Here is a 19,429-nt window from a genome sequence, read left to right on the forward strand (position 1 = left end):
CAGCTCGGACTAGGAAAACGCACAGGCACTAGGCTGGAACATCCCATTACAGCGCAACAGAGAGGGATATTCTGAATTAGATGGATTTTTTTCTCACTCTCTCGCTCTGCTTGACTATTCACCACCTCAATTTTTCTCCCCAAGCCTTGTGTCTTCAAGTGATCAGCAAAAACTCACATAGTAAGCAGAGTAGACTGGGGCTGGTGCAAGGAAACTAATAAAAGAAATAAAAAAGAAAATAAAAAAGACAGCAGTTTTTTGGAACAGAGATTTTATTCCTGTACAAAAAAAGGACAATCCAGATTTTATCTTCTCTCTTATCGTCTGTACTTTGGTCTGTTGGGTTAAAATCAGTGTCTTGTTCATAATCTTTAGTTTTCATGTAAACATCAACATGCATAGGCACATTCAGCACCTCCTCCATATACAACACCTCCATCTTTCTCACATTTTTTTACACACAAATACACATCATAGGCATCCCCCCACATTCCTTGGAATCCTCACCCCTCTACACCTCAGTGGGTGTAGAGGGAAGCGGTGAAAACAATGTCCCTGCGGATGGCCAAAGAAGCCTTTTCCATTTTGCTCCCTAAGACGGAGTCTCCCACTATGCGTGCGGCCTGTCGCACCTCCTTCAGCACCTCGTCCAGGCGCTGTATGCAGCGGACCACCGTGCCCTCCTGGACGTCTGTAAGCTGGGCGATGTCTGCGAAAGGCTGGGATGGGGAAAAAAAAAAGAGGTGACACGACTGATGGAATTGTTTTATCTTCTAATATAAACTAAAACTGAGGTAAATTTACACAGCAAAGAAAACTGTGAACGTTTAATATGATTAAGCCTTTGTGATCATGGTGTGTTGGTTAAATGACATTTTACTGCATTACACTGTAAATTGGTCCAAACGGAGCCCAAAAGAAAAAAAAAATAATTACATGACTGGGCAGGTTACAGAAGAAATCAAAATAATATTAGTGCACTCATAACATTGCCAACAGTCATTTACTTCAGAGAAAAACTATAAACTCACACACACTGCACACTGTGTACAGCACATAAAAAAGTTAAGTCAGTAAACTGTAAAGTCAATTTACCAGTCAGGCTTTCTTTAGGTCTAATTTCACTTTGCTGAAATACAAAGTACATTATGATCAGATATGCCACACCCAGTGTACCAAAACCTTAGTTTAGTGCAGAAAAGACATCATTTAATTTAGGAATATCATCATTTACAGTTTCGATTAACATGAAATCTGTTTTGAATCATTATGTGGATGGAACATTTGAATGTTTAGATCTATATGTGGGAATAATGAGGTTTTCTAGAGAAAGTTTGAACAGAGTCATATAATCTTGGAGATTAAGGTGCTAGAATTATAAAACCTCTGAGATTATTAGGCTATACATCTAATATACCTGTAGGAAAATTCGCAGAGGATCCCCTAGTAAACACTGATAGAAACATTATCATCCTCATCATCAACACCATCTTGCTTTAATCAGTGTGCTGTTTCCTCCTGGACATCCCCCACTGCAAAGTAAACATGCTTAAAGATGCATTGTGTAACTTTCTAACCCTAAAAACACGCTCCAGACTCATTTAATGGCACAGTGACATCTATTATGTGCATTCCTGGAGCCGTCACTACCCGAGGCTGAAAAACCGCACCAAACTTTTTCATCCAGGACGCTGCGTGATGTTGCAGCCGAGTTTCGCTTCACACGTCACAGTGTAGCAAGCAGATATAAACACATCGGCCATTTTGAACACACGCTGTGGCTGATTCAGCAAAGAAACACAAGAAGACATTATCGGAAGAAGAGAGGAAAAGACAGAGAGTAAGAGACAGAACAAGAGATAAGAAAACAGTCAAAACTGTCCCGAATTAACCGCTAATAGGGGGCGTGTCACTGAGAAATTTGTAAAAGTTCTATAATGCATCTTTAAAGTATGATATGATGATTCTGAGCTAAAACTACAACTGTATACTTATAACCAAAGATGACATGATGGTGTGTGGTGGCATCAGTGAAGAGATGGGGTTGAACCAGATGTGCTAAATTAGCCATGTGGCTCCTTGACCAGGGAAAAATAAAAAAAAAAAATCAAAAGTTTTTTTTTTTTTTTTTTTCCTCTTGTAAAAATAGGTTTTCCTTTGCAAATAATTCAATCTTACTTAATATCCAAGTTTTTCTTGTGAATTCAGATCTTCGCCACACTGCTGCAGGTACGCTCTCCAGCAGAGAGGAGGGGCACCTCTGTAGCCTCTTTCATACAGTTTGTTCAAGGCAGGTCAGCTGTAGCTTCATTGAACATCCCTGTTTTTTGCTAAAGGTAGGTCAGGGGGGCATTTGAGCCATCAGTGAACATATACTGTCATGTTGCTTTTTTCCACTGTTCTGGCTTGCAATCTGAAAGCATGGAAAGCCCTAAGATAAAGTGAGGTGGTGGTCTTAGTGTAAAATCTGGATGTAATTCTGACAGAAAATGTGGTTGTAATCTGATAGTTTGTAAGAATGAATATTTTCCTAATAAAGTGGCTAATAATTGAGCTCTATCATAGTGTGAGACAAACCATATCTCCATGCACCCTCGTGTGTGTGTGTGTGTGTGTGTGTGTGTGTGGGTGGGTGGGGGTGGGGGGGGGGGGGGGGTCTTATGGTGTGAAATCTCACCATGCCTCTGGCCCAGCAGTACACCACTTCAGTCAGGCCGAACTTGAACTGGCCTACAAATTCCTCGGCTGTCTGCGATATCCCACAATCCTGCTGCAGCTCTCCGATTCGCTTAGCTACTGACAGCACTCGATCGATACCCTGGAAGAAAAATGGACACACAAAATGAGGAAGATAAGTGTGTGGACTGCATAAAGTGGTCAAACCAGTCAGATACATGCGTCTGAGTTGTACAAGTGACTCCCCCCTGAGTGTTAACAGGATGATGGTGTTACTTATGTAGAGGAAATCTGTTTCACGAACTGTTGCTGCTCTTCTAGTACAGAAGGTTTTAGAAATTGCTACTTAGGTCATCATTAATTTAAACCCTCGTAAAGCTCTTCCATGTCAGAGCGGTTCCCAACATGCACTGGTGCAGCACAGGCATATTTGACAAAAAAAGACCAGACAAGTGGTTTAATGAGGGAGCGAGTGACTGGGTAAGTCGGGTAATGTGACCTTGTCCATTCCAGGATGTGGAACAACGTGGGGGACATTGTTTGTCCCCCGAGTCACCATGGAGTCTGTGCAATATGTTGCTTTAATATCTTCTATTCATGTCAGAAAGAGGAAAAAAACTATTCATCCTCACCTCCTGGAGTGTGTTGGTAATGTGTGGCTCCACCTGAGTGTTTTGAGTGAAGACCAAGCAGGACAGCAGGGCGGCGCTCTCCTCGGGTGCCAGGGGGCTTAGTGCGTTCTCGAACAGCAGCTCGGTCAGCAGCAGCTCGTGGCTGCTGATCTGAGAAGCTACTCTGCCTTTTAGCTGCACCGCCCCGCTGCTGTCCACGTACTGAAGAGACTGAAGGACCTGGTGGAGACCAAAAACATGCCTGATCAAGATCAGAACAGCTGGTCATTCACGTTGACGCACTAAAGTAAAAAAATGAAACCAAATGCCTCTTTGAAACAGACTGTCACAAAAATGTAATGAAGTCTAGACATGTTTCATGGATACTGATTATGTGGGACATAATTTATCAGGGTTTTGTGGTCTGTGAACAAGGCTTTTCTTGTATGAATTCTTAGAGCTTAGCATTAGATTTTAACCATGTCAAAATAGAAAGATCCCAAATCATTCAAGTCATCTGTAAATTTTCTTCTGGTGCCACTAAAGGGAAGACATTCTAGTTTGTTTGTAAAATATCTTTACTATTGTGCAGATTTCACTCAGCATCTGGTGTCATAGGAGTGCACCAACATCAACCCTGTATTAAACTTGGGCCAGATAATGAAATGATCTCCATCCTCTGCAGTGCCTGGGATAAAAAAAAGTTATATTTTATAACTTAAACTCTTGCCACTAATACTGACATGTTTGATTGTGAATTTGCTTTTGGAACAGACATAAACTTTGCACATTAATAATTTTGGACTATTATGTGGTATTTTTTTCCCATTTTAATGCTTTAGCTAGATTCAGCAGTGACATGTCAGCTCAGATTAACAGAAAGATTTAAAAACCTTTTTTGGTAATTTATGGTGCTTTCACTCACTATGTTATGGGAATGTGGGAAACCTGATTAGACAAAATATCTATTTATATCTGACATACTAAATTTAGGAAATTTCCAGTGGAGATTTAATTTCTTTTTAATGGTAAAACGAATGAACAAAACAGCTGCAGGATGAAACAAAATGACAACAAATGCAGATACTGGAAGAATTATCTTCAGTCCAAATACTTAACACGTTAGTTAATGTAAAATGAATGTGTCATGGGTTTAATTTAGTTATTATTCTAATTTAATCCTTCATTCAATTTTCAAAGATCTTAAAATGTCAGACAATAGTGAAAAAAAAAAAAACAAAACAAAAAAAAAAAAAAAAAAAAAAGAACAACTGCTATCTTATGACATCAAATGTCTTTACTTCCTCAAAATTCCTCCTATCCAAATCTATTTGATTTAACATAAACTAAGGCTGGGCAATAAAATAAAAACAGATTTTTTCAAACCAAATCCAATTTTCGATTTTAATAGATTTTTTTCCCCCCTTTTTCTTTCTTTAAAAAACCTATTGAACTTATTTAAAACAATATTTAACTTAAAGCGTTTCAGTGCAAAAAAATAAAATAAAATAAAAAAAAAATAAAAAAATAAACGGCTTCATATCTCGCAACACAACTGCATCCGTGATCTCTTTCTATCTGAATCCTTGTCACACAGGAAAAAAATCCCTGATGTTGGTTGTTTCTTAACAAGAGTTTGTGGGTTGAATTTGTTTTCTGCATATCAAAAAGATGTCTCACTGCAGTTATATCCACAGCTAAATGTCAGGTGCGAGTGACGGCTCCTTTTCAGACAAACACCGTTCTGGTGAGGAGGGAGGGCTGAGTCTGCTGCTAACTATGGATGCCCAAGACCAGCATTTGTGGTGCATATAAAAGAGAGAAAAAAAAAATCCAGATTTTCATAAAAATAAATAGTTAAAAACTGAAAATTCAATTAATAATTGATTGATAAATTGCCCAGCTCTAACATAAACTAAAAAAAGATGCAGAAAATGTTCCTTTTTTTTCAAAAATGTAAAAATGTTTGTTTTCAATTAATAAATCAGCTTGATAAAAACCAGTAAACAGCGACAGGCCTGGACGCAGATTCAAACCTTGATCCTCTGATGGTATTCAGGCAGCAGAGTCAGAGACTGATCGGACACCAGGAACAGCAGCCGGTCCAGCTCCTCCTGCACACTCATTCTCTCCTTAACCCGAGCAAACTGAGACACACACACACACACACACACACAGAAACACAAACTTGAGCATACAACAGCACCACTGCAGCACTTGACCTGATTTAGCGGCAATAGAAAAACGGGCATGCTGCACCATACTGGGAAGAATAACATTACTTATTGTACTCTCATTTGCAGCATTTGATGAATTCTACATATAAACCCACAAGGGCTAACTGCCACACACACACAGATTGCCTTGTGAAGCACACTGCATTAATCCATTTCTAAAACTCACATGTGAATAAAGACATGATGGGAGTGTGAACGTACAACAATAAGAAGAAACTGCGATTAAGAGCTAGTTGTTGTGCAGAGTAATGAAGGAGCCAGTGTGTGTGTATCTATGTATGTAAGTGTGTATGTGCTGTGATGGTTCAAATAACGTGCTGTTCCTGTGAGAAAGCGATGAGCTGCAGCTCTGAGCATATTTGGATAATTATAGAAACAGCCAGCTCAGATTCTTGCATCTCGTCTCTTCAATGAAGCTGCCAGACAAAGAAAAAACAAATAAACCAAACAAAACAGGTTAGACACCATCTTGTGGTGGATTTGATGTTATCGTACAACTAAAGGATAAAAGAGGGAGGGCACAAAGAAAACTGAGCTGAAGCTGAGCTAAAGGGGAAAAATAAGATGCATGCCCATCAAAAGGGGGGCTAATTGAAAAATGAGTCTTATGTAAGGCTGTGGCGTTAATTCACTGCATAAATATTCAGCTGCAGAGCAAAAGGAATTTGATGTCTTTATTAAACACTGAAACCAAAACACTCGTCTCACCATTCATATTTGTAGCACATCTCAAACAGATATAAATAACTGATGGGGAGCGCTGCCTTCCAGGGCTGCGGTGATGATTAAACACATCAACATGCACACACATATGCACACACCTGCTCTGCAAAAGTAGGAGAGTGGATGCAGTTGAAACTCCTGAGGCTGTCTTGAAGCACGCGGACCCTCATGGTGTCCTCCACCACATCCACGCTCTTCAGCTGGAGGTCGTTCACTGGGTCGAGGGTCGCTATGCCATCAGGGTTGGCCTCGGCTAACCGCAAGAGCTCCTGTGTTGCCGTGGAAATGGCTTGGCCAGGAGGATCGTGTCTACACAGCACAAAGGAGTAAAGACCTTGGACCTTTGCAATCATCCCTATCCATTACCGCCTCTATTTTTTTGCTGTATAACTTATGCATAATTCAAAAGACCTAATAGTATTTAAAGTTTCATATGAATAACTCTGCAGTCTACACTGTCTTATTAAATTTATTATGTTTCTAAGTGGGACAATTAAAACTGTGTGGGCTGCCATCCACTTTTTTAGGGTCAGTAAATGACATATTTTTCTCATCTTTCTTTGAACTATGATTTATACTTTTTAACAACGAAATAAGCATTCAGACCCATGACGTGAATCCTGAATTATTGAGGATAAGACGTGGAAAGATCCCCTCCATCATACATAAAAGAGTCACACCGTTTTAAAGGTAAATACATAGTGAAGAAGGAAAACCATTTATTTCATGCACTATCTCTGTGGCTAAACATTTGTAGGAATAATTAGTTTGCGGCTATAACAACAAACTTTAAACACAAGACCTGTGAGGCGCTACAACAGCAGAAATAGACCCAACGACAACCTGCAGCAAGTCTGTGCAGCAAAAATGAACTAATCTGTCTACAAGAAGAGACTCAAACATCAGTACATCCAAACATTTTGTAAAAGAAGGGCTGCAATTCACTGTATTTATGGGTCTCCTTTAATTAAACTGAGCAAATGAACATGACTTTTGAAAACGACAACATGTGCAGCTCACTGGAAGTGACACTAACGTGCCAATCAAAATAACTAGTTAACATGCAGCAACACATTCTCAGCATATTTACTGATAGATGGTAATGAACACAGTGTAAGCTAATATCATAGCACAGTTTTATTTTAAAGAAAGAGATTAGTGTTAAGAAATTACTTGGCTTCTGTATTTATATATTAAAAAAACTTTATTCTGTGACATTTTCCCTCCAAATCTAACAGTAATTTATGTAAATTATCTACTTATGACCAAATTTTTTATCATTAATGATATCAAGACGAAGAAAAAATAAAAGTTTAATTAGTGCATTCTTCTTCTTGTCTTTTTCAGCTGTTCCACAGTGAATTATGCCTGCATCCAACCCTGTCCTCTACATCTTCTCTTACACCATCTAACGTCATGTCCCATTTCACTACATCCATAAATCTCCTCGTCTTCCCCATAGTTCCAACCTCAGCATCCTTCTACCAATATGTAATCTACCCCTCCTCTGTACATGCCAAAACTATCTTAGTCTGGCCTCTCTGACTCCATCTAACATGTCCTATCCCGCTGATGTACCCATTCCTGATCTTATCCATCCTTGTCATTCCCTGCCTCCTGTCTTTTCCTCAGGGGACACAGAATTAAGTTTGTAGAGGTAAAATAAACACGTTTACATTTGTTCAGCACACAACCCTGTCCCTCAAAAATTCCAGGAAATCTACTAAATTCCAACTCCTTTTCTAAAATCCTGGGTAAATGAAAGAAGTTCTTGTGGTGGAAATGGGCTATTGTATCCCATTTTGCTGTGGCTACTCTTTTGTCCCTCTCCTTTCCAGGAAACACATCCATCTTCTCTAGATTTTCCTCCACCTGTTCCCTGTTCTCACGACAGATCACAGTGTCATTTGCATGCACCATAGCCTATGGAGATTCCTGTCTAACCTCATCTGTTAGCCTGTCCATTACCACAGTGAGCAAGAAGGGGCTCACAGCTGATCCTTGATGTAGTCCCACCTCCACCTTGAACTCCTCTGTCACACCTAACTACCCTCTTACAGCTCTCATATACATGTTCTTCACCACTCTGACATACTTCTCTACCACTCCACTCTTAGCATCCTGTCATACACTTTCTCTAGATCTACAAAGAGCAGCTCCATCTGATCTTCTCCGTACTTCTCTATAATGGATGTCTTGAAGTAAATATAACTGACGCTTCTAAATTTTGTGCTTGTGTTTTTCTCCAGTTAGCTGATGGTGGTGAAGAGTTATTGAGCTAGTCTGGAGGCCTGTTTACGAAAACATTTAATGCCTTTTCATTTGTATTTTACAACCTGTGGTTCAAAAATTGTATCGTAACCTTCACTCACTTGAATCGAGGTTGCTGTCTCTTGTTGTAGTTATCAATGATTCTTTCAGGAATCACTTTAAGGGTCTTCACTGTGATACCTGAGATGTCCTGAAGCTTCAGCTTCTGCACTGTGTGGCTACACGGGCCTGACAAAAGCAAGAGGATGGCAAAAAAAAAATCAATCTGAGGTCATGGTCATACTTTGTGAAAGTAATAAAATGATGAGTATATCTTAGTGACTGTAAAGCAGAATGAAGACAGTTAATGTAGATGCATCATGTGCACCCCCACCCATCACCTACCATCAGGTATGAACAGGGCGGTGTTGTAGAGGTGTGGGAAAGCGGTGTAGTTGTTGCCTTTTCCTTCCCCTTCCTCATTGCCCTTCTCACAGATAATAAGAGCTGTGAAAGAGCGATTCATAGCATCATTGGACACCTGTTAAGAAAAGAGTGCAGACAGTTTCAATGCCCATGCCAATTATTGAATTTATTCCAAATATTTGAGTTCCTATTTATCATTTAGACCCAACAAGTCTACAGAATGAGTCGATTTAAAACACTTGCCTGGAGGATAACTCCCAGTGCGTTGAGATGCTGTTTGTTGTTAACCACCACAACTCGACCCACGGAGAGTGCTTTCAGTCCGTTCACAGACTCCAGGATGGCTTGCTGAAATTGAGACAACAGAGAAGAATTGGAGCGAATAAACAAGCTGATCAATTTGAATTTGATCGCGTTTGTGTGTGAGAAGGAACCTGGAGGGCTTCTGTGGTGGTTCGCAGCTCCGTCACGGTGTGGTAGTACGGCATCAAGTCTGACAGCTGGCCGTCGGTGTCCAGAGGAGGGATAGAGGACAACGACTGCTTCAGCTGGCTGATCCTCTTCTCGTGCGCCTGCAGAGGGAGGAAGAGGAGGGGGAGGTATTTGTCAGCTGTCATTTAACTTTAATGATGAGCCTCATCTGGTCTTGCTCCGCAAGGGTCACCTGAGTGTCTCTATGGCTTTCAGAAAAGCTCCTTCTCATCATGTCAGTCACTCGGAGAGCTTCGACTCGAAGCAGGTTGAGAATCATAGTGTAGGTCAGTCTGAACTGGGACTGGAGGATGGTAGGCTTACCCTAAAACAGACAAACAGGACAGTCAGGAAATTTTCTAAAACAACAGCTTTCAGTCCATTCTGAATCATCAAGCAGCTCTCGTTTCTTACCTTAGAAAAACTTTTAGGTAACTTACAGTAGGTATAACTGTGCTTAAATAAAGAATGGAAGGACAGATGCATAACTTCTCTGCAACAGTCATCTGACCAAAATCTGTTACTTTAATGTTTATTTTCTGTCCATAAATAAGTGAAAATTGTCCATTGGAACTACCCAATTAGACATGTTCCTCTCCATCTTCCAGCAATCACCTGTTAAATATTATCACCCTGTTTATTACAAAAATTAAAATGTGTACTTGTGTGTTAGCTTCATATTGTGTGATTTACATAGCTCAGAGGTGAGGCAACAAATCTGTGGGTTTGTTAAAAAGACATAATTTATTACTGTCTGGTTATTAAGAGGTAAATTTCATCAGCACAGCATTCAACTTCAAAACGTCAGGAACCCTATAAAATGCTACAGCCAGTCATTTTAATCATCAGAAGAAGAGGAGGCTCTGGCTTTCTTACATTTAGTCATAAAGATAAAATTCCATCAGAGACCCCCCCCCCAAAAAAACAAGACTAAATAAAAATAATTTGTTGGAGAGCACACTGAAAACAGAACACTCCCTTCCAAGAAGGCACAGAGGAAGGCAGAGTGAAAATAACCCACTCATCTGTGTAATTGAATGTTAAATGAATAACTCAGCGTGCAGCAGCTTGGATCCCTGACAGAATAAACAAGCTGAGCAGAGTTCTGCTTTACGTACTAGAACTATCAGGAGACCTAATGATGCAGCACATGAACTGAAGTGGCAGTCGGATTTTGTAAAGTTAAATCTCTGCAGCAGGCTTTGAAACATGGAGGGCCTCACCAGCATCATGACATGTAGATCTGCCATCTCGTGAACACCGGCCTTACACAGTATAATCACGGTGCCTGTGGCATCCAGACCTCTCCTTCCCGCTCGACCCGCCATCTGAATATACTCACCTACAAGTATGTGTTGCAGCATAAACATACATCAAATACTGCTGTTTTTCAGCTGGTTCGGATGAAAGACAAGAAAGACAAGAGCATCGAACCAGGCAGCAGATTTCTAAAGCCGGTCCCGTCGTGTTTTCTGATGCTGTCGAAAACCACAGTCCTGGCGGGCATGTTCACTCCCATCGCAAACGTCTCAGTGGCAAACAACACCTTAAAAGAAATGAAAAGCGGTGTTTACAACATCAAACAATCAGTACAGAACATGTTGATTTAGTAACTGATGAGTCTGGTTCTTCAAGGACAAACTGTAAAGTAGATTTTAACATGAACCTCTGCTGTCTCACCTTTACGAGACCTCGTGAGAAAAGCATCTCAATGACCTCCTTCAGGATGGGCAGGATCCCGCTATGATGGACTGCAATGCCTCTCTTCAGCAGGTCCCTCATCAGCAAGATCTGAATGAACGGGTCAGAGTCAGAGAACAGGCCAGTTATTGTTTCTACTGAAAAAACAATGCACAAGCCCAGCTGATAAACAAAAGGGAATTCAGCAGCCTGGTCAACACAAATAAAACGTGAAACCACTTTTTTTTTTTAATACATATGTAAAACACATCCAAAGCTTGGTGAGCCTGTGGAATATTTTATTCTCTGAGGATGAAAGTCACATACATGTTTGTGCTATTTACCTGAGGAAGCTGCCGGTCTCCTCCTCGCAGGCGACTGAGGCTCTTCTGGAAGAAGGAGTGGATTTCGGCCTTCTCTATGGAGGTGGTGAGGTCCATAGAGTCCAGCGAGCGGGCGTTGTCATCACACCGCGTCCGAGAGAAGGTGAAAGCAACCACTGGGGTCTGCTGCCGCTGGGACAGGAAGCGGAGGAGGGTGAGCCACACTGACCGGTCCTGCAGGAGAAATTTAAGGAGGAGTTAGGGGGCATCAGAATGATGAGGGAAAACTGGAAAAAGTGAGGGAATTACCTGACTAGCTGAAGTGTTTTGAGATGTGTTTTTAGTGCCAAATGATTGAGCATGTTTACTAGTGCGCTCCTTCTTAGCATCAACAGCTGCGTAATATCTGACAAGACACACGATTTGATTTAATAGGAGACAGTTTAAAACACCATTCACCATGTCAAGTACAAGACAGAAGAGCTGTACCCTTTAGTCAAGAAGTTTCCTGTAGCATCCACCAGTAAAAACATCTCTTTCTGAGTCTTGCTGCTGTTTCCAGTGTACAGGTAATGCTCCAAAGGTACAGGCCTCTTCATTGTGCTGATCACATAAATATGCCTCTTCTTGATACGACTGGGGATGAGCAACAAAAACCACAGATTGCAGCCTCTACTATTGCTTAAAAAAAAAAACTCTTTCAGAGTTTAGACTGGTGTCATTGGTGAATTTACCCGATCCACTCGCTGAATTCCAGAGCATTTGGCACAGTGGCGCTGAGGAGAATGATACTGACGTGATCGGGAAGCATAATCAAGACCTCTTCCCACACAACACCTCTCTGAAGATGGCAAAAAGCAAAGGAAAAACAATTATTTCTTATTTTATCTGTAAATCCAGTAACTGCTGGAAAATCTGTTAAATAAAGGTTCCCGTACTTCAGCATCATTGATGTAGTGAACCTCATCAAAGATCACCCACTCCAAGTCTCTGATGACCTCTGAGCCGTTGTAGAGCATAGACCTGAGAAATGAGAGTGGCAAAAACTTATCTAAACACTTAATTTAATCTACTAAGAAAAAAGGTATGTAGCAAGAATACCTGAGGATCTCTGTGGTCATGATGAGACAGGAAGATTCAGGACTGAGCTGGACGTCACCCGTTAAGAGTCCAACATCTCCAAAGGTGTTTTTGAAGTCTCTGAACTTCTGATTGGACAGAGCCTTGATAGGAGATGTGTAGATGGTCCTATAAAAACAAGAATAAAAAAGTATAAACCTTCAGTAATAATGAGCAATGAAGCTGTTCTTGTGATTGTTTACATTCCTGACTACTGTGTGACAACATCGTACCTCAGAAACCTGCAAATAAATATGCACATTTATCTGCATTTCATATCTTTGCATGTTGAAACATTACAGTCTTCTAGATTAGTACAGTTAAGGCTCCTTCAAAACCAACTGAGATATAGCAAACAATATGCTGCTGTTGCTAGATATATTACTTTTCAACAAGATGGGAATTTAACTTTTTATGTAAATTGTACTGAAATATCCAAATTGTGTCAAAAGTCTTAACAAATAACTCCTCTAAAGTCCTCTAAATAACTTAGTTGACAGAGACAGTTATGAGTGGTCGTCCTGTAACCTAAGGCTTGCCGGTTCGATCCCGGCCCGGAGAGCTCATGTCGAGGTGTCCCTGAGCAAGACACCGAACCCCTACTTGCTCCTGATGGGTCGTGGTTAGCGCCCTGCATGGCAGCTTCCGCCATCAGTGTGTGAGAATGGGTGAATGTGACGTATATGTAAAGCGCTTTGGATAAAAGCGCTATATAAGTACAGACCATTTACCATGAGGATTTAATGTGTGAATTCCCACGACGTAGCATAAAAAAAAAAAAACATACTGCAGGTTGTAGAAGTGCTGTGAGAAATCATTGTCCAAATTTAAAAAGCTACTTTTAATAACATGATCAGCAAACACATGTTATGACTTCAGACAATAAAAATCAAGATGAACATCTAGGGTTTAATCTAATTAATTAATTAATGAGGAATTATATCAGTGAAAAATCTTTTGCAATTAAGTTTTCATCAGACTAAAAAACAACTGGAAAAAAAAAATAAACTTGGATAAACAAGAATAACCTTTAATTAAAAAGACTAAATAATAATCTTTGGCCTTCAGCACCATCCAGTGGTAAAGTTAAAATGGCAGGAAATGTACTGAAGAATTACTTTAAGGCAATTGGTCATATAATCACAATTTTTAGAGATAATAATGTAATCATGGTTACATAATCATCATAATTATTAAAATGTCACATCACTACATTGGTTTTCAGGATTTAATGGATTTGATGAAATGGTAACGTTGACACTCTCTTAATGATCTACCATCTTGTAACACGCCTGTCCTCTGCTGTGGAAATGGTATATCTGCTGTGTTTACTTTAGAAAGGCTAAAAATATGAACAAACAGCAAAACAGTACTTTTAAATTTGTATGTTCACATTAATTTCCAATATAGGGTTGTTTGAAGGTCAGGTGAATTATGTAATTATTAACAGGTTAAAATGTCTTTTGTTTTGTAGTTTGGGCATCACGTGACAACTATCTATTGCTGCACTGCACCACGTTACATGCCAGCTACTGGATATCAACGCACTGGCCGTTGTGAACAAGCAATATGGCTGATAAAGAGAAAAAAACATAAGACATTATTGGAGGAAGCAAGGAAAAGAAAGAGAAAGGGATGGAGCAAGGGGCAAAATAAGTCAACATCAGACTGGGTTGTACTGGCTGGAGAGATCTGAAGAGAGACGGGTGCCAAATTAGCCTGTTGGGTGGACCAAACAGTGAAAATGTCCTGAAGAACAGACCTGAAGAAGTCTCTCTCTGAACACCCTTCTTTGTTTCAATATAACCTTAACATTTGCATTTTCTTGTTGTTAATTTGGTTGTTTCTTGCCCATTTTAAATTATTTGTATGGGTTATGTAAGACACTATAATCTGGTTGAAGAATAAGAAGAATAATTGGCCTGCACCTGAAAAAGCAAAGAAATTTTAAACATTCACTCAGCAACAAATCTGATATTCATGAATGCTTTTCAGGTTTTAGGAAGATTCAACATTTCATTAAATTATTTGGACATTTTAAATGCCATTAAATGTTTTTTAAAAGACCAATGTAAGTATGCAGAGCTGAGTTTAGCTGGGAAAATGATAAAAACTATGTCGTGAGCTTTACTCTGATGACTACTGAATCATCCAAAATGGTTTATTTTCCTACAGGGATTAATTATGTATCATGATAAGGTTCACACTGGTTGGTCATCAGCAGTAGCTTAAATCTGAACACTGTTTCCATAACAACCACTACCAACACATCCCTGTAATTGGTTAAATCTACAAGATCCCCTCCTGGCACTGATTAACATAATTAAAAACATGCCTGTTGTGTCTCAACTCCAGCTTCAGTCACCTCTCAGTGTACTGTAAAATGGAAAGTAGTTAATTAATGTCATATAATTTGTATTATATAACACAGCCATGAGCCATTAGACTGTACAACAGCGACTTCCGAAACATGATCCTCATAGCCTATAATGGGAACTAATAATCTTATTTCTCTTTAATCTTTATTGATATTCCTATTTTATTCATTTTAATTACTTATCTTACTGTAATACGTGTATATGTAAAATTCTGAGCTGCTGGACAATATGAATGACTGATTTTCTTATTCAGCTTTTAGCTTCAAAACTGTTTTCACCTTCCTTTCTAGCTTTAAATAAAAGGCAACTTATCTGTCTGCATCATTTGTGCAGCATGTTTTCAGCTTGTTACACACCTGTACACCTTCACACACAGGGAGGCAAGAAGTAATTAATTTGTACAGACAAATACACACCTGGTCATGTGTTTCTGCGAGAGAGCGATGGCATATTCAGCCACCACTGTTTTGCCAGCTGATGTGTGTGCAGCTACAAATACGGAGTCATGAGCTTCCAGCCTCAGCACAGCCTGTTTCTGGAAAACATCCAGCTCAAAGGGCCACTGAAGCAGAAGGCAAAGAACCGATTAGATACCAGCAGCTAAAGAGATTCATTACATACAGGGCAGTGGGACATTTTAGAGACGCACAGCTATAAAACAAACTGTCATATTTTGGGGTAATTGAATAATGACTGGAGCTCCCACCTTGAACGCTGGGTTGGGGATAAGCTTATAGAAATCAACACAGGGTGATGTTATGTCCACAGGAATGGCCCACTTCTTCTTTTCCTCTGGGTTTTCTTTTGGTTTTGATTTCTCCTCTTTTCCTGTCTCTGAGTGAGATGCGGATGACACAGCATCCTGGATGCAGAGGGAGAGAGTGGGATTTCAGAGCAGTTCATGTCGAGCCAGAGGCAACAGCATAGCTGGAATTTAGGTCATAAAATGTTGGGATTCATTTTAGTTTCCAAATTGAAAAAGTAGACATTTTATTTGAGTTCAAACACTGCACTGCAGCAAACTTGAGCAGAAACAGACACTAAACATGTCATAACTCACAGTAACAGATATATTACCATAATAAGATCAAGCATTTTCTATGAATATGTTCACTGTATTCTATTTTTGTGTTATTAATGGAGTGTACAATGAAGTTTGTTCTTTACTGCTTGTGTGGCCTCACATTACTTTTATAACACCCCAAAACAAACTCAATGAGAAGAAAAAATCATTTCCATATTATGTTAATATGAACAATTTTTAAGCCATAAAATTTTATTTACCAGACACCTAAAAATAAGAAAAAATAAATCTCTATATTACCTTGATGCCCAAGTCTTCAAGGCTATTTGTTCTTGGTAATTTGGGGGCTTCTTCACTTTCTTTGCCTTCATCCTTCTCCTCAGCCTCAGGCTGAAGATCAGTGATGTCATCCAGTACAGACAGGAGGGACATGAGGTTGACCTCTGCCTTTGCTATTTTATCATCTTTAAAATATAAAAATCAGAAAGGGCACCTCATGAATTCTTATCTTTGAAGCACAAATAGTCTTTTTCAAAACATTAGATGATATGATCTCTAACCTTTTTTATTAAAGTCCATCCCAGCTTTAAGTCCCGGGGCGACTCTCAACAAATCTGATTTACAAAAATAATAAATATATAGAAATCAAATACTTGCAGGATGTCTGACAGCATTTTTCAACACTATTTACAAAAAAAAAAAAAAAAACATTCACCATTCTCAAAGTCTATTTCCTCCTCCAGCTCCAATTTCTTCTTAATCTGGTCCAGAGAGAGTTCCTCCATTCCACCTGTAAAAATGCCCATTTACAACTAATATCGTCAAAGATTAAAATACATCATTTGTAAACACCTGATCTAAATGCAAGATTCATAAATTAGAAAAGCGCAGATGCTTTGAATAAATGAATCTCAACCTGGGAGGAAGGGGTAGTTAGTGTTGCTTCCTCGAAGGCTCTCTGCGGGAGGCCCAGGTTGTCGCTGCAGTGATAGCGAGTTCTTGGCTGACAGGCCAGTGTTCTCCACTAACACCTAGATGTGGTGAAAAAAAAACAGAAAAGACCAGAAAGAAGGTGAATTAACACAAATATAAATAACATAAATATATGTAACAAAACTATAAACCTCCACTGACAGATAATAAGCTTCAATGCCGCTTTTTAAACAAGATGACATTGTTTTTTGTTTAGTTTGTTAAATGAGAGATTGATCCACCCAACACAAAGGCAGCTGTGCAACATATTACCTCTGTGAAGTCCAGCAGCATCCCTGTGGTTGGGTCTCTGACTACTGAGACCCCAGAGTGAAGAGGAGAGGGAGTGCAGTGGAGCAAAGAGTCGACATTAGTCTTCCTCTGAGTCACTCTAGAGAGGACAACAAAGCAAAAATGTCATCTTATCATCACATCTTTTTAATTTCTGAATGCTCACTTTTTTTCTTTTTTTGTACTTGTAATAAGATAAACAAATATATGTACTTTAGAAACTTCTGAAAGGCAAAGTCTGTGTCATGAATAGGAAGCCAGGCAGGGTCCCGTAAAAACTGTTTCTCGACTTCCGTCTCCAGGTTCAGGCTGGTTGGTGGAAGCCCATGGGGAAGCTGTGGAAGGAAATATAAGATCAGCGCACTTGTCATCACTAAACTATTTATAAAGCATCTGTAGGAGACAAAATCCTACACATTTTCCATTTCAAAACTTCACTTTTCCAGATATAAGTTATCAGATTTCTTTGTTTAGTTTGATTTCCAAACACAAAGATTTAAATTTTTTATTAAATGGTTTTAACATGTAAGCAAAAGGTAACCTAAATTTTATTCATAGAAGTCAGTCCTGTTTACACAAGTGGATATTATTTTATGATCCATGGTCCATTACTGTTAACAGCATTGCTTCCCAACCATCATCATCATATTCAGGAGGAAATCATTCAAACAGTCTTTCAGTTAGTAAGTTTAGTTTTCATGGGAGTTCATCCAGCAGACAAGTATTCTTTTTGTCACAGAATCAGTTCATGTTTAACTTATTCACTGCATCTGAAGCCACACAGCTGTCAGCAACACAATCCCACACAGTACAGTCCCTTGGCTGGCTACTTGAGTCCAACACCATGGAAATTTTTTAAAACATAGACAAAGCCGTCAAAGTGTTTTAAGCCTCTATTTTCTTTTTATAACCAGCAGCTGAAAGCACCTCTGGCTGAAAAAAGAAGACAGGTTGCACTGCACTTATAATACCTAAAACAACAACACTTGCCTAGTTTCTTTGAGCTCAAGGGAAAGCATCAAGAGATCAGTGGAAGATGTTTGGTGGACACTTGCAGTAGGCTGTGACTGAATCTGCTAAGACTATAACTATTCTGAAGCTGGACAACAAAAATGTGCATTAGATACTTCTCTTTGTGCACTGCAGCATGCTACTTCTTTTAGGTTGTTTAAAGTTGGATAATTCAAATTGGTTGTCAGAAAGAAAAAATACCCAAATGAATTGTATTATTGTCATTAACTCTCCTGCCCTCATAATAGCTTATGTTATGAGGTGAAAGAGCCAAGATAAAATACTAAAAGCAACTAATATATTTTCTAAACTGTGTAAGGAACTCTGGAGAGAAGAGGAAATCTGACATCTGACAGATGATCACAAAAGTATGATAGCTTCCTCTGTATTTTCCCAAGTGACAGTCATTGTGTCAGTCATTTCCCATTGTGACACTTGCAATATATTTCAATTTAGAGAGACTTTGATATATATATATTTTTTTTTAATAAAATACAAATGCAAACAGTGAAGCTGTTCCTGACTGACCGTGCTCTGTGGAGGTAACGGCTGGTCAGGCACAGGGTGTGTTATGAGCTCAAACCTGCCAGAACAACCCATCTCCAGTAGGGACATAGGCAAGTCCATGGGGCCCACAGGGGGCACAGCTGGGGGGAAAAAAGAAAAAAATTATGAATGGACACATGGACCGAACAACAAACACAACATGGACTGTATCATACACATACAAAGAAATATTTTAAACACAATTTGTATTTCTTAAAGCTTTATTTTATTTGAGAGAGAAAAAACAGGTAAACAAATTAAATATTTCACTGTCTAGCATACGGAGGAGTTCCTATTTGGGCTTGAAGAAACGTACATTGTGGACTACCGCTAAAGTGATTTACCTCTTTTTTATTTTTGTTTTCTTATGCACTTGAGAAAGAATAAACAAACTGAAATGCAATCATTGGTCACTAATTAAATCTGTGCCATGAAGCTTTTAAATTGATTGACAGCAAACTGCTACTAGCTGCATCACTAAAAATTACACCACTGAGAGACAAAAGCAAACTGAAACGCATTTTAGTTGCCAATATTAAATGAGGCTGCTTAAAAACCAACAATCTGCAACTTACTTATTCTTTCCATGGTCCCACTTGCCACTGAGAGCTAAAAGTTGCCACCATGTAGTTCCTGCTTTCGCTTCGGAAGTTGCTACAAATTGCTGGACGGAAGTTGCTACCAAATTAAG

The 19,429-nt window shown here is 39.3% G+C and overlaps 1 protein-coding gene across 1 annotated transcript; it reads right to left on the reverse strand.

The window, feature by feature from the left end:
* Window positions 1–262: 262 nt before the first annotated feature.
* Window positions 263–19,418, reverse strand: skiv2l (SKI2 homolog, superkiller viralicidic activity 2-like). The gene is made up of 29 exons (XM_042012210.1): window positions 19,314–19,418; window positions 18,721–18,839; window positions 17,395–17,516; window positions 17,164–17,281; window positions 16,835–16,949; window positions 16,634–16,708; window positions 16,479–16,532; window positions 16,219–16,382; window positions 15,601–15,756; window positions 15,311–15,456; window positions 12,499–12,645; window positions 12,336–12,420; window positions 12,132–12,238; window positions 11,887–12,033; window positions 11,707–11,803; window positions 11,419–11,631; window positions 11,075–11,185; window positions 10,829–10,940; window positions 10,618–10,736; window positions 9,588–9,719; window positions 9,358–9,495; window positions 9,167–9,271; window positions 8,903–9,038; window positions 8,620–8,746; window positions 6,346–6,556; window positions 5,324–5,434; window positions 3,309–3,527; window positions 2,678–2,818; window positions 263–719 (listed from the first exon to the last, which is right to left on the reverse strand). The coding sequence occupies exons 1-29, from the start codon at window positions 19,324–19,326 to the stop codon at window positions 519–521; spliced, it is 3,741 nt and encodes a 1,246-aa protein (XP_041868144.1). The 5' UTR covers window positions 19,327–19,418; the 3' UTR covers window positions 263–518.
* Between the last annotated feature and the right edge of the window lie 11 nt (window positions 19,419–19,429).

The sequence above is a fragment of the Melanotaenia boesemani genome, chromosome 17 (assembly GCF_017639745.1).
Source record: "Melanotaenia boesemani isolate fMelBoe1 chromosome 17, fMelBoe1.pri, whole genome shotgun sequence".
Taxonomy (NCBI): domain Eukaryota; kingdom Metazoa; phylum Chordata; class Actinopteri; order Atheriniformes; family Melanotaeniidae; genus Melanotaenia; species Melanotaenia boesemani.

Excerpts from the sequence above, each read along its gene's own strand:
- skiv2l (XM_042012210.1), bottom strand. Across the intron at positions 16,950-17,163 it reads TGCTGCTGGACTTCACAGAG|GTGTTAGTGGAGAACACTGG; the intron begins GTAATATGTTGC and ends CACCACATCTAG. Across the intron at positions 2,819-3,308 it reads TTACCAACACACTCCAGGAG|GGTATCGATCGAGTGCTGTC; the intron begins GTGAGGATGAAT and ends TTTTTCTTCCAG.